Consider the following 14,726-nt stretch of genomic DNA (forward strand, 5'->3'; position numbering starts at 1 on the left):
AATAGTGTCGTGTTTGATCTAGGTCCGAAATACTTTTTCCATTTTTATTTTAGCTGAAAAAGGTTGATTTTCCTTCACTATTTTAAAAATGCCAACCCCTCTCCCTTCTTCGTGTAACAGCTTGTACACGCCTGTATTGTGCTGTTGTTTCTTGGGGAAATTGGATTCATTAAAAGAAAAACATAAAATTCAGAAAGAAATACCTGTAAGGGAATGTTCTGTTTCGGTGAAAAGAAAATTTTGCTCGCCATTCCATTTAGATCCATTTTCGTATCAATTTGCGATTATTATACACATTGAGTTGAATTGAATTTATTATTATTTTTTTGTAAAATTGCCTTTTAAATTATAATTGATATACGAAAGGAACGAAGCAGTAAATTATAAGGTTGACAGAAAGATATACCCGTCAATGACCGGTGTGCATCCACGACACAGTGCTGGAAGACTGGAACACGCACAATTGGCTGTCACCTGATTCTATCTTCAAAATAATTAAAGCTTCACGAGGCACTTTGTTCAATACTTGAATTTTCTCGTAGAAAAACGATTTGGCGCTAGTTTTAGTAATCGTCCCACGGACAGAATTGTGAATTCTTCACAGGAAACGCGTAATTGAGGCACTTCTTACATGTCTTAATGCCACACCGATAGCTAAGAGCCTTTCCGGTTTGCTGATCGTGTCCGCGACAGAATTTTAGCCCACACGGGTACCTACAATGTTGTACATTAAGTCAAGTTAATGAATGATTTAGAAATAAAAAGCTTATTACCATGGGACACAAAAATTCAAACGGCATTGGCAAGACATTGAGCTCGAATTTGTGTTTGAAACAGATAAATCTTTGCATCGGCTGGCTGGCCGTACCATGTGCTGTGCAGCGTCGAGAACCATAATAGCTTCGTTGGGATTACCAATAGCAGCCCATACTTTCAAATCTGCCTCCTATTTGTAAACAAATTACAGCAAACGTTTTGTAAAGATTTAACGAAAACTATTTACATATGCTTTCATACCTGAACATAGATTGTTTTTGCATCTATACATAAAGGTTGAATATGGTTAGATATAACCTTAGACCTAAAACCATTGGTTACAAAAGGAGAAAATCCCATTTAGTAAATTTCTCAGTTGGGTTATGTGCAATGCATACCTTGAGATGTCCAACGTATATTCAAATGTGGCATTTTCATGCCCATTATCCTCCTCTGGATACCTTACTGTGTGTGGGTTTTTCTATGAGTTCCAATGACAACTTATTAGTTGGTGGGTAAATTCACAACAAAATAAGGGCACAGCTCAGTGAGTTTTACCTGCCGAAGTTTGGCAATTGCATCTGCAGCAATAAAGTCCTGTTTAGATAATTTGGATGCAAAACAAACTGCCTGATAATATGGGGGCTGTATACTCTTCAAGTATACCTGCAATGAGATCATAAAATGTCATTAACAATTATTCCATTTGATGTCATAAATAATAAAAAAAAATATGTACCTGTTCCTCCTCAGCTAGAATCAGAAGTCGGTAGATTTGTACCTCCCTCCGGAAATCTAGTAGCTGTGTGACTATTGTTCCATCTGCTCTTTGATATTCTAGTTCAACAACATCTTCACTGACATTTGAAGCTAAGACTTCCTGGAGTACATCTCCACCCTTTTTCAAACACAGAAAACATTAGTTGGAATACAAAAAAAAAAAAAACATTATGAAATCAGGTGTTATTTGCACTTAGCTTTTTTCTAATTTCTAGTTACTTGTTTACTTAACAACTCACCTGATTTTTTATATTGATCACAAGCTGGGGACTTGATGAAGTAAAACAACTCAACATGAACATTAAACAGGCGAAATGAACATTCACGAACACAAAGCCGTTCATCTCGATCATGATTTCTCACGTACAATTGCATCAGGTTACGTATCGTACATCGTGATGCCTTACTTTTTGTTTGTTTTTAGTGTTTTTGATTTATCTTTCCCTTTTGTTCCTATTATTGTCGACTAAGAGTGCACATAATAACGTAGGTCTGTTTCGAGGTGCAAACGAAAAACACGATTACGCTAAAGCGTGGAATTGGAGCACGGGACGGTATATCGTGGAAATGATAGCGGAAACAGTAATAACCATCAGGGCATACGTCCTATAGACGGCATGCCTGTAAATTCAGAAGATTCCAAAACTGAGATAGTTTTTTCACGAAATAAAAATCCTCTCAAAGATTTTTTACAGTTTCTTGTGTAGAACATTACGGGAAAAATACTAATTCATTTAATTTCTTTCACACAATTCAAATTACGTTATCTTATTAAAATTTTTTTTTGAAAAAACATCAGAGTTTGAGCAGTGATGGGTTCTGTCTTCCGTCGAAAAATGATATAAAGCGAGTTAGCGAGCGGTGTTTTTCAAGCAATCAAATAAAGCAAAATATTCAAAATGGCTCCTTCTTTCGTGAATAACTTGACGTTCGTGCAATCCTTTTTCCTCGAGCTTTCTAACCCAGTATGGCTGATTTTCATGGTAATGGCATCCATTAGTGTTGGCCAGTTCCTTTTCCTTTACTACAGCTACGACACAGGATCAACAGGATCTTCCAGCAGAGAAGAACAACCTGAACAGCTCACACCAGAAAACAAGAGCGACTTGTTACAGGAATGTAACATGACGCATCCTTTACCCCAGAATACTTCATCTAGTACTGTTTGCCAAGCAGAGAAACCAGAAGGAACTAGGCCTAAGTCTGCTGTATTTCAAAACACTGGCTTGACGAAATTTTACAAAAGTGAACTTAGGCGGACAAAAAGAAATCTGACTACAGTGAAATTGGCATTTAAAGAGGCAACAGAGACGCGTAACAAACTAGAAAGGGAGATGGAAGTGAGTAAGAAGCAACTTCGGTTAGCTAAGAAGAACAACATGAAGAAAATGAAAACACTACAAAAGTTGTTACGTCAAACGAAAAAAGAATTGATCAGCACGAAAAAATTCTTCGAATCCAGACGGCACAATACTGTAGGGAGCAAGAGCCAGAGAACAGCGCACCGGTAAATGAAACTGATTCTGCTCAAAATATTTTACTAGACGATTCTGGCATAGCGGATGAATCTACTACCAGCGTAATGGAGCAAGTCCCGAGATCGAAACCATTCCCGTTTCTTGGGTATACCGGAAGAAGATGTTAAGAATGCTCGGCGCCCCTCCCACAGACACCGATACAGTAAGCGATCCAGCGATCAATTCGACACCTGCAACGGTCGTCGAACAGTCGATGGTATCGCAATTCGTCGGGCGAATGGAAAAGACATTAGTAGAGCAGAAGTTATTGACAGAACCCAATACCAGCACGACCAAGTCCGTGCAGGTAACAATCAACGAGCATCAAGTGGATATGGTGATTGACCAAGGCTGTCATGAGTCAATCATCAGTCTGGACCAATGGCAAAAATTAGGCGAGCCGGAGTTAAAGCCTTTTACTACGGACAAATTGGTCAAGTGGAAGCGTACAGGGAAGGTCAAAGAGCACGTCAAATTGGAGGAGGTCGTTGGATGTTTCAGCGCCACTGTTGTATTACAAGGCAAACTGACTATACACACAATTTACGTGCTTACAGGAGATAAGACAATGCCTAATTATCTCGGTCGTGGACTCCTCTACAACCTCCGCTTACATCGTGAAAATGGGCATTTGATTAAAATTGCACGCACAATTGAAACGGAAACTCTTCCCCAAACGCCGACCACAAAATCGGATACCGAACCTGAAACTGCGCTAGACTTGAGGCTTGCTATGATCACTTACTTGACGAACCGGATCGACATAGTAAAACACGAGAATAAAAAAAATCGCGAAAAGTATGAGCAACGCATATCTGAGGCCATACTGAACATAATGAAAACGCGTCAGACAAAAAAGGCCGAACGTGTCGACAATGTCGCCTCCGAGGAAAAATCTGAACCGAAAGTGATTGTACGCAACAATATCGACAAACTGAGGAAAACGGTTTCTAAGTTAGAATATATTAATGGAAAGGACCACAGGAGGTCCCACGAAGTTATACTTGAAGCAGAAGCCGAGCTAAACAATCAAAAAACAAAACTTGCTTCTGCGTCATCGGAATCAGAGCGCGCGGAATTGACCGAATATGTCCAGCAAACAGAAAAAGCCCTGCAAATGATTGTCGAAAAGGAAAATATCTATTTTGAGGAAAAAATGGATTTAGTGAATTTCGCCAATGAAATGTTTTTTAACCAAATGGGAGAAAAAAAAGGGAACAAATTCTGCAGCCTCGAAACGATGTTTGAACGATGTTTGAACATCGTTCTTCTAACAACCAAGTGAAAGCAGAGAAGACGAAGGTCTAACCACGAATCTTGCACAAATTCAATGTTTGGTTACTACTGATTGCTTGACATTTCGGAAATCATTTGGATCTTAAAAATAAAAAGTCTCGGACTTCATTGTTTCAAACCATAAGGCGATTTGCGTGGCAGCAGCAGTTATTTTTTTGGCAACATTCATTGGGACGATCGTCCTCGGTCAAGTAAATGACGACGAGTGTCAAAAATGCCAACCACTGACCCCGAGTCCGCAAACCATTCCACGCAGTGAAACCTAAGGAAGTCCCGAAAAAGATGGCTCAAAACAAAAAACAAAAAAACAAAAAACAAAGGACTCAAAAAAATGTTTGGACATCGTTCTTCTAAAACCAAATGGAAGCAGAGGAGAAGAAGGTCTAACAATTAATATGTTTTGATGCTTAGATAATTCTGTGTGCTTTTGTTTTGTTTAAATTCGTAACGTTTGAAGGAAGGGGCTAAATTGATCTGATTCGATGTGGTCGCTGCAAATTGATGGCATTATGATCTACTGGACGGAAGTGAATGGCGACATACGACAACGAACATCTTTGACGCTTAGGAAACCTGTTTGCTGTCAAAGGAAGCAGTTCCCTAATCTCATTATGGTCATTGTCATTGGTATCGATTTTTCATTTCTGTTTGATTGTAACTTTGGCGACTGATGTGCATTGGCTACGGGACATCGGCATTTTGATACACTGAACGTTAATAGGTGAAGAAAGACGACAATGGCACAATCGATTAAGAAATAAGTATGCTGTTAAAGTGGAAAAGTTTTTTAATCGTTATGGCCATTGTCACCTCTCTCCCACCCCCAATTTCATTCGGTTATCATGATGCCACCAAGTTTCAGCCAATGTATTTGGTTTCCGATAGTTCCATCGGACTGAAGGAAGAATTGATGACAAAGATCATTTTTGATACTTTGAATACCTGTCTGCTGTTCGAGTGCTTTAGTACTGCGTAAGTGGACAGGTTTTCTTATTCAGAAATGATCCGTTTTTCATTCCTTCACTGTCGTTTCATTCTTATCATGATGCCGTCCATTTGTAGTTATCGAAAATAGGGGACCATCGTTGCAGACACTGTAAACTGGTCTTTTAAATTGCAATAGCTGCCATTTTGAATGATGTGAAATTTATACCTTCATTTGGATGGGCCGTGACTTGAACAAAGTCCACAGGTTTTCTAAGCACCCTTACATTTTCATAGTTATACCTCTCCAGCTTCTCTTTTCTTTCGATTTCTTTCATAAATTCAATGTTTGGTTAACACTGATTGCTTACATTTCGGAAATCATTTGGATCTTAAAAATAAAAATGTTAAAAAAAATGCTCCAACGACTTCTAGTGTTTTAATACTTAGTACATAAATAAGATTGTTCGAAACAAAATACGCTTTCAAAGTCTTTGAGAATTAGCTTTGTTAGCTCGCAAAGTAACGTATTTAAAGTAGCAGGTGATGGTCATCAGAACTGATTAAATAGAAATAGTACGGTAAACAAACAAAATAAAAAAAAGGAAGATGGGGGAAAGGAACTAAACGCACAAAGATTACTTTGAGGGAAGAGTTTCAATGGTCCTACCATGTAGAGCTACTAGTTGAAACAATGGGGCTTGTAAAACACGATTTCAATTAGTTTTCGGGAATAGCCTAAACAAAGAAAAATAATTGAATTATTTTTACAACTTCTCATTGCATTGAAATGGTGATTGCACTAGACGTAACTTGCTCTAGGTTAAATAATTTAAAGTTTAACAGGAACCAAAAAAAAATTCAATAATCGATCGCTAGAGCGGACGACAAACTGCATTGGTGCTCTTGTTCCTGATCGTGGTGCAAATGAGAAGTGCAAGTCAAAGGAACAAGTCTGATGTGCGATTTTTTCTGTGGACTGCAGGCGTATCGCACAGGAAGATTATAATTCAAAGGTCAGTACACGCAGGTCGTCAACATTAATCCCGACTGAACTCTTCTCACGCCCACCATTTACTGCGTTGTGTTTGAAACAAGCCGGCAATTCTATTCGCATCACGTCAACATGGCTGCATTTTTTTTTTACAATCTTTTTCATTGCATCAAGGATAAGGTTTTCCATCGTTCCCTGTGTGCTAAAAAGCCAGGTATAACCGTGTTTCACCATCAAGTCCGTTTAAACCTGTATACGACTGATTTTGTTGACCTTCTGCATTTCACACTCTAAACACACACTCTATTAAATTGCAGAGGCGGCGGTTTGTAATCCGAAACGCAACGGTAGGATTGGATTATGCAAGGTTGGGTGTAGGTAAATATGAAGGCGCCTGCTGTCACAAAACTTTTACGATTAAAATCATTTGGCTACCATTCGTTTTTGTATAAAAGGCCAACAAAATTGGTCGGGTAAAGCATTCTTTTCGACGTCGAAATCACGGATGGTTCCAGCGAAATATAGCTACCCTATTTTACGTGTCAAGGTAGGTTGATTGAAACTGAAAATAGTATTTGGTAATTTTGTTAAATAAAAAAAAAGCGGTTACAGAAGATGATGTTTCTAGTAAACAGCGTAATAGCCATTGGTCTATATATTGGATGTACTTTGACAGTCACCCAGTGGCGGACTTGTTTCGGATTGCCATGAATCAAGCAGAGAATGAAGCAGGAAACAAGGCTATCGACTCACTGATGATAAAACAATTCTTGGTTTAATTATGGCTTTATGGAAACTAACGTTTTCTAGTCTCACCTGTGTAATGGGCTAGAACTATGAAACTGTGAAGGTAAGCTTTCATCTCAACATTTTTTGAAAATAGAACATAAATTTTTTAATTTTTTGTAATTCATTTCCCTGCTTTTCAGTGCCTTTCCCTCCCAAGAGATGCATTTTCACTATGGCGGGAATGATGCAATCTTCAGTGGCTTAAACTTCACAGTCCCAGCCGAGAAGACGGTTGCCTTGGTTGGGGGCTCAGGTCCTGCGTAATTTAATCAATCTTATTAAAGTGGTTTTCATACTAGAACAAGCGACAGTCTTCGTCAGTCAATTGCTATTGTTCCACAGGTATTATTTCATTTTTACTACCAAGCTTTTAACACTGCATTTCTTTGATTCATTTTTGATTAATAGGAACCTGTACTGTTTAACAACATCATATATTATAACTTGCATTATGGCAACTTTCAAAAAAACGAAGATGAGGTGCATCAAGCGGCGATCAAGCGACCACCAACGCGTCGTTCGGTCCAACAGTGTGGATATTGCCCATGATGAGTTTTTCTTACAAAAACGAAGTGAAGAAACAAGTTTTGATTCAAATCGGAGGTGAAGGCAGCTAGGAACCACTGCCACTCGGCACGCGAAAGTTTAATTGTTAAATAGGCACGGCAGTCGCGTTCGTTCCTCCCCTTTTTTCAATCGCACATGATGGTAAAACGCTTACCGAGATCTTTTCACCTTCCCACAATTCATTCAAAACGAACGCAACACAAATTCCCTGTGTGTGACACCAGAGATAACTGTTGTTCAATTGTTTTGTTTGTTGTTTCATGGACAGAGGCACAGACATCTTTTACAATGATGTAGGCTATGTTTCCCGATGATTAAGTGAAGTGTTGTGTGCCTTGTGCAAGAAAAAAATCAATGTGTGATATATGCTTTTGTTGAAAATTTTGGGAATTTGATAGAATTGTGGCTTGCAAAGATATTAAGCAATTTTTAATAAAACTGTTTTAAAAATTATTTTTCAACTGAATTTGGTTGTCTGGCAATGTTGTACTTCGGTGGTAGTCCATCTTTCAGACTTGGCCAAAGTTCAAGGTGGCGCCTCAGTTTGGTAATCCAAATTGAAACTTGGAGCATAATTTTTTTTCGCAGTTGCGAGTATTTTGCCAACGATTCTAGTTTGTCATCGATGACAGTCACCTGAAACCAAGGTATCCCTTTTTTTCATAAATTGTCCTATTGACCCTATTTATAACACCATGCTACAGAGAAATGGCATGAATCATGTGTTTAACTTCCAATTCAATTTGTCTTCTTAAATTTTGCCATTTTGTGTATCTTTTTCCTTTATGTCGAGTTAGACATCTGTGGAAGAAAAACAATTCCTGTAAATAGAGAAAATTATTCCTCAAGATAGAAACAAGCTTTTGAGCACTACTGCATACATCTACATAGTAAAGCCTAACAGAGCCAAAGATTTGTTCCCCTCAGTGGGCATATAACAGAGTTTGTCTATTCTTGTCAGTGGGACGTTCACCTTGGATAGAAATCACCTTAAAAAAATCCATTAATAATTGGTGCACCACCGATAATTTTCGAAAAATGGTTAACTTTTTTTTTAGTACAAATAAGCAAATTCACTAGCAGTAGATGTAGATTTAGCCACAAATTGTTTTTAAAAAATTCCCCTTATGTGTTTTATATTATAGAGCAACTGAAATTGACTTCTGGGAAAGGTCTCAGGAATAACAAGTTTTGGTCATCGTCATATCACGTACTCTGCATCCAATTGTAGTGCAAGCAACTTACCGTTTGGTCTCCCACCTCATGTCTCAACCTGCTTATCAAAAGCTGAAGCAGTAAATGGCTTTACTGGACATCCATCCCAAAAAAATGCAGAAGCAAAGTAAATAAATGTCTTAATAATAAATAAAAAATTTTTAAAAACACGGTGACCAGGATTGACAAATGAAATGTTTTGTGTTCTTATTGCCATTATGCAACCAATACTAGTAGCTGGATAAACTGTTCCCAATAATTCTGTACATATTTTTTTAGGGCTATTGGCAATAAAAGGCAAGAATGCCATTATCAGGAGCACCACCATTCAGGCAGATGCACGTCCAGTCAAGTGGCTGCATATGAAAACACTTCGCAGCCCTGTCGATACGTGCCCGAGGACGGCGTGTCTACCAATGGAAATAGCGGAACAAAATAACGCGAAGTTGAAGTATACCTTTGCGACCCGCGTTTGAGCCGGAAAAATGGTGGGCAGGGTTTCCACAATCCTCATCCCATTTCTCATCCTAATTGGATTAAACGTGGCCAAGGATCTCAAATCACTTCAGATTCCTCGAGCGAACAGGTGCAAGAGAAACCCTTTGTTCCACCATCACCCTCTTCACCTTCACTAACTCGACTACCCCCTCCTACGCTTCTTCTTAACCATTCGCCATCACAAGAACAAGTGCTAGCTTTTCCCATTTCGGGGCCAGCTGGCCATCTTGAAACTAAATGGAAACCTAAATTCGCGTCTTGTCAAATCTTCCAGCAAGAGACTGATACTGTCCCGTCTGTATGGAACCATTTGACGACCGGTCGAATGTCAAGAGATCATTCTAGACCACTGATACCATGTTTATTATCCCTACCGTTTCGCATCTATTGCTTCCATGTAAGTCACGGATTAAATATTTCATACGTAACTAATTTCGTTAGCTAATTCTGTTTATTCTTTATAGTGCCATGAAGTTGGCCATGAGGCAAAACAATTTCCCATTGGTAACTCCGTCAAGCAACCCAACAAAAGGAAGTCAGATGAAAGTCAGGGGTGCTGTGGAGTATACAATATTGCTTGTTTAATATGTTACAAAATTTAATTAAATGGCATTCTCTTTATCCTCGATCAGCATGCTAAAAAGGGAACCCATGCCATTGATTGTCATAGTTTAGCTATTGTAACTCAGGAAATTGGAAGCTCTGCTGAGAAACCTTGCATTTCCAGATGGGCTACAGGTGCCAATGCAGTTGCCGAATTAGTTGGAGGAAAGACGCCAGTTGTCAGAATATCCGTCGATAATAATCCTGTTGCTGCTGGTTCTTCGACAATAGAAGAAACTCTACAAGAGAGTTTTGTCACTCAAAAAAATATTGCAAATGCCACGTTTTCCGTGGAATCGAAATCCGTAATAACTGAAGCTGACATTGACGAACTTCTAGCTAGCGCTAGATTTGCTGGAAATAAAAAGGCGGATACCTTATCCAGTATAAAGAGCGATTCGTCGGTTTCCAAGACTAAACTCATCCCCAATTATGCGAACAGAAATGCAGGGAATTCCAGCCCTTGTTTACCTAGCCCAATCAGCACAGAAGGATCTTCCGGAACCAAGGATGACAAAAAAGGAAACGAGAAGGGGGAAACAGGCAAAAACAAAAACGCGGACATTCAAATTTGCAATCTAGTACATTTCATTTCGTTTTTGTTTTATTTATTATTGTTTTAATTTTGTTTTATCTCCAGTTTTGCCAGCCTTTTATTTTCATCTTCTTTAATTCAAAAAGAGTTGGTACCTTACGCAATCAAGAGAAGCAACGCTGCGAAGAACTGGCCAAAAAGATGCAAATAGAGCAAAGAAGGTCGGAACTGTTTCCCGAAATCTTTAAAAAAGGTGAATTACGTTAAAATTTGGAAGTCGGTGTTCAAATAATATCTTACTTACCTTGGGATTAATCTTCGGTAGATGAAAAGCGATGTGTCTCGCGTAAAGACGATGCCAGTAGAATCACCTCCACAAGAAATGCCAAAGAAAAGTGCGGAAGAAGAAGAGGTCTTGGCTCGTATAGAATTGATTAAAAGGGTACCCAGAGAGGTAAAACGATTTATGTATTTTTTTTTTTTAATCAGGAGCTTCAATTATTATTTATTTGTTTATTTTGTGTTAACATTAGGAGCTGGAAGAAATTGTTTTGAAGCATGTTTATTCTTGTGATGCAAATAAATGCAGTAAAGCAGAATTGGACACTGCTAAACGTCAGGTGTCGAACTTGCGAAAACATATCGCCTTGATTCAAAAAAAGCATAATGTAAGAACAAGTTTTGTTCCTACAAATAACGCAATTATCCAGAAATTGACTTATACGATTCGTTACTGCAGCGAAAAAGTAAAAAAAAAAGCAAAACCGAAACGTAAGCAAACTCGTTCCATTGCCATACAAGTAGAATCGGTCAGTAGCAAATTTAAATATCGCATCTCTAGTTTCATATATGACATTCTTTTTCTGACAATCTAGCTGGATTGTGCAACATCTGGCCAGCAGAACATCCCGTTGACAGTTGAATGTCTTCTCCTGGTGCATATCAAATTAGAGAGGGCTGAACCGCCATCACCAGAGTTATCCACTTCAAAGAAGGATAGCTCAAATCGTAGTTGTCCACCGCCCAGTGTTGGCAATTCAGATGTGGCCCAATTACCGTGCGATCCAATAGTCAGCAGCAGCAATACAACGAACGAAAGGATTGTGAAAATCGAATAGCAATACATGCCAATATTACGTGATAACTCATTACATTCCGAAAACAATCGTGAGCACCAAGAAACAACAGCCACGCTTCATAGTCAGCTACCGCTACAAGAATCCACGTTTACTGCCGCTAAACCTGCGCTTTATGTCAAGAATATCGTTGCGTCGCCTCTTGGACATCCTCCGAAACAATTTCCAGTTTCTGCCGATCCGATCAATCCTTACGCCAAGTATTACCAATCGTCCCAGGAGCGACCCACCAACAGTACGGCAGGTCGAATTATAGGACACCTGGAACAGCCACGTGCGTCCTCATCAAACACTTTACAAGGTGAACTTTCATCCCTATCTGCTGGTATCACCCGTCAAAGACAACAACCTTCAGCAGCTTCCAATTCGTATCAGCAACCGTACGTATGTACTTATGGGATCCAACAGGTAAAAAGATTATGCCTGTTGAGGCTTTACGCACTTAAGTGGATTAATTAGTTGTTATAGCATTATATAAGTAATTATTAATTGTTTGCTTTGGTTTCATAGAAAAGTCAACGAATCGAGAACGTCCAATCGGATTCCCGACCGATAAAGCCGGAAAACATTAACATTGAAGCAAACAAACCAATCGAAGTGATTGGGGCACCAATTCAGAGAAGCAAGATGTACGCTTTAGGTTCATACGAGCTCCCTATTCAAATTGAGGTATTTATAACTTAGAATTATTGGTTAACATTGAATTTTTCGCTACATTTTATTGTTTTTCGTTTTACAATTAGTGATAAGCGAATTTGTTGAGCCTTTTTTCTACTATTTGTTCACCGTTATAACCTAGCAAAAGTAAGTTATGATGGAGCTGTTATGCTCCATTAATTTTTCCCAAATGCGAATCTCTTTTTGTTTAGTGTTACCAGTTGGAATTCGTTTGGTACTCCTGTATCATCCTAATTTTCGTTGAGTTTCGTCCTAATCTTTTGCTGCCTACCAAAAGCGGTGGAAGAATACAAGCTCTAAAATCCTAGCTTCTTTTAGGAGTGCTCGATTTCTAATGCGCCTGTATTCTATTCTTTAATTGTAGAAATACCGTTACTGATATTACTCGGGCAATATGCAGAGCTACATTGCATCCATTTTGCCATTGTGATTATAAATGTTAGTCTTATTGTGTTGTGCATTGGTTTCATATTAGTGCCGATGCGTATCTTCGAAGAATGTGAGGAAATATTTCCTCTTTCACTGCTATGCGACTAAAAACAACGACGACTTTGTTCTTATTTTTATTTATTTTATTTTATTTTTTCTACTTTTATCAGTTTTAATTAACCAGTTTGGCAATCCTGTAATCCTGATGTACTTCTTGTTCGTTTTTAGTTCCATGAGTCATAGAACCCTTCCATGACTGGGTCATGGTTCTATGAATCTCGTTTCGCCCATTCTTTCTTAAGTAATATTTTATTTTTTTTATTAATTTGTTACTAGTGCAACGAAAATATTTCCTAACGATTTACATTGAAGGAACATGCAAGTTTCGCCAAGAGACACATGAACGTCTTAAATAAAGTTTACATCATGTAACGCTCTTGTTTCAGCCAAAGTACGAACCACGTGCTTTTGGCACAGAAAGAAGCAGCATTCTTGTTAATTCGCAGTGGGAGTTCGCGTGGTTGGAGGTTGGCATTCTTAAAGGTAAAGAACAAATTTTTATTGGAATTGGTGCAACAGTGAGCTGCCCAGTGCACATTTAATCAAACATTTCTTGCATGTTAGGAGGACAAGTTGGGGTCTTTCCTCAATTAGGTGAATCTGCTTGTTCTTAATTTATAAGTTTTTGAACAGTAATTTGACGTATTTCAATTAAATTGTTTTTAGTGGACATGAGGAGATCAATTTTTAAAAATCCACAAACTTGATGAAAACAACTCGGGTAAGTTAGCTTTTGTAGATCAATCATTTTTCACTAATTAATTATTGCTTTTCTGCGCAGGTAGATAACTGCACTTCATTTACTACTTTACTACGTTACTGTTGCATACACGGAAATTAACTGGTGAACTATTCACAATTGTTGCAGTATTGGTTATCTATACTGGCAAAAGAGAACCAGGGCAACTGGAGAGCTATGGTAAGTGTAAGATCTTGGAAGATAATTCATGTTGCCCTAAAAATGTACAATCTAAAATCTGTATGATTGCTGCAACTGAAAATTGCCTAGATCAGAGAGAGAAGCAGCTTGAAAGAATTTCTACGTACTGTCAGACGAAAAATGTGTGTCCAGCAAAGCAAGTTTCCAAGATTGTTGAAGGAATCAGAGGCAGTTAAATTCCCGCGAGGCAATAAGTCGATAGCATTGCAGAAAAAATCCTCTTAACAATTTCATCATCGGCGTTGCTGTGACTAGTGGAAAGTTCAGGCTGACAACTCTTCAAAACCCCTTGGGAAGAATTTAATCATTTAACAAAGGAATTTTGACTTATTGTCCAAGCAAGGCCCCAATTTCTGCAAGTATTGAATGTAAGTCGTGTCTGTAACTCAACACAAAGATCTTGTTTAGAAGATTAGCAATTTAAACTGTCTTTTTTCCTAGGCAAAATTTTATTTGTTGATACCAATTTCTTTTAGAAAAGTCTTTTCAAGATTCAAGTGGACGCGCCTTTCCGATGAAAAAGACTTCAGGAGAAGCCTTACATGGTAAATTAAACGAAGTGAAAAGCAAATTGTGACTATGAAGAAGTTTTTCATTTCAAGTTCTGATGAATATCTTATTATTTTGCAGGCCGGTAGTGAATGAGTTGCGCAGACTGAGACGGTGACATTTCCGATGCTGAATTTTTACAAGCGAACGGATCCTTTTTAGTTATTGATCCGTATTTCATATGTTCGATAATTTGGCTTCTCTAACTGCTGTGTGGTTCCATAACAACAACATCGAATCTTCATTCTACGTTCATCTACAAATCGTACAAAAGTAAGTAATTTCCAGTTTTACTTTAATCGGTTTTGAACTGAAATATCTACTTTACAACGACGTAGTCCTAATTAATTTATTGCACTTTACAGCTTTACGCATTTAGTTAAGGTTTATGGATATTTGGTTTCTCTCCCTTTAAGTCTACTTTCAAATGAGCCGGTAGCAATGGCTTGTATCATTAAGG

The 14,726-nt window shown here is 38.3% G+C and overlaps 2 protein-coding genes and 1 long non-coding RNA gene across 7 annotated transcripts; 2 read left to right on the forward strand and 1 right to left on the reverse strand.

Annotated features, from left to right (window-relative positions):
• Positions 1-42: 42 nt before the first annotated feature.
• LOC130704090 (out at first protein-like) lies at positions 43-1,972 on the reverse strand. 2 transcript variants are annotated; one of them, XM_057525575.2, is made up of 7 exons: positions 1,776-1,972; positions 1,496-1,654; positions 1,315-1,410; positions 1,155-1,237; positions 1,018-1,081; positions 774-946; positions 43-714 (listed from the first exon to the last, which is right to left on the reverse strand). In XM_057525575.2, the coding sequence occupies exons 1-7, from the start codon at positions 1,887-1,889 to the stop codon at positions 564-566; spliced, it is 840 nt and encodes a 279-aa protein (XP_057381558.1). In that variant the 5' UTR covers positions 1,890-1,972; the 3' UTR covers positions 43-563. The 2 variants fall into 2 exon arrangements, with proteins under 2 accessions (XP_057381558.1, XP_057381557.1); XM_057525574.2 differs by having other exon boundaries at positions 1,315-1,422; positions 1,776-1,971.
• Positions 1,973-7,262: 5,290 nt separating this feature from the next.
• On the forward strand, positions 7,263-7,550 carry LOC132088212 (uncharacterized). Its single transcript, XR_009421554.1, has 2 exons — positions 7,263-7,398; positions 7,465-7,550. It is a non-coding gene; the product is annotated as an uncharacterized LOC132088212 (long non-coding RNA).
• A 585-nt stretch (positions 7,551-8,135) lies between these two features.
• Positions 8,136-14,486, forward strand: LOC130704251 (uncharacterized). Of its 4 annotated transcripts, none has more exons than XM_057525725.2 (19): positions 8,136-8,270; positions 8,769-8,965; positions 9,118-9,424; positions 9,611-9,733; positions 9,801-9,899; positions 9,969-10,520; positions 10,580-10,727; positions 10,800-10,928; positions 11,008-11,283; positions 11,350-12,018; positions 12,121-12,279; positions 12,946-13,018; positions 13,090-13,260; positions 13,342-13,371; positions 13,444-13,498; positions 13,559-13,696; positions 13,787-14,085; positions 14,159-14,262; positions 14,348-14,486. In XM_057525725.2, exons 4-8 carry the CDS (start codon positions 9,662-9,664, stop codon positions 10,910-10,912), a joined length of 984 nt encoding a protein of 327 aa, XP_057381708.1. In that variant the 5' UTR covers positions 8,136-8,270; positions 8,769-8,965; positions 9,118-9,424; positions 9,611-9,661; the 3' UTR covers positions 10,913-10,928; positions 11,008-11,283; positions 11,350-12,018; positions 12,121-12,279; positions 12,946-13,018; positions 13,090-13,260; positions 13,342-13,371; positions 13,444-13,498; positions 13,559-13,696; positions 13,787-14,085; positions 14,159-14,262; positions 14,348-14,486. The 4 variants fall into 4 exon arrangements, with proteins under 4 accessions (XP_057381708.1, XP_059352415.1, XP_059352413.1 ...); XM_059496432.1 differs by having other exon boundaries at positions 13,792-14,085; XM_059496430.1 differs by having other exon boundaries at positions 13,646-13,696.
• The last annotated feature ends 240 nt before the right edge of the window (positions 14,487-14,726 follow it).

Source organism: Daphnia carinata, chromosome 8, assembly GCF_022539665.2.
Source record: "Daphnia carinata strain CSIRO-1 chromosome 8, CSIRO_AGI_Dcar_HiC_V3, whole genome shotgun sequence".
Taxonomy (NCBI): domain Eukaryota; kingdom Metazoa; phylum Arthropoda; class Branchiopoda; order Diplostraca; family Daphniidae; genus Daphnia; species Daphnia carinata.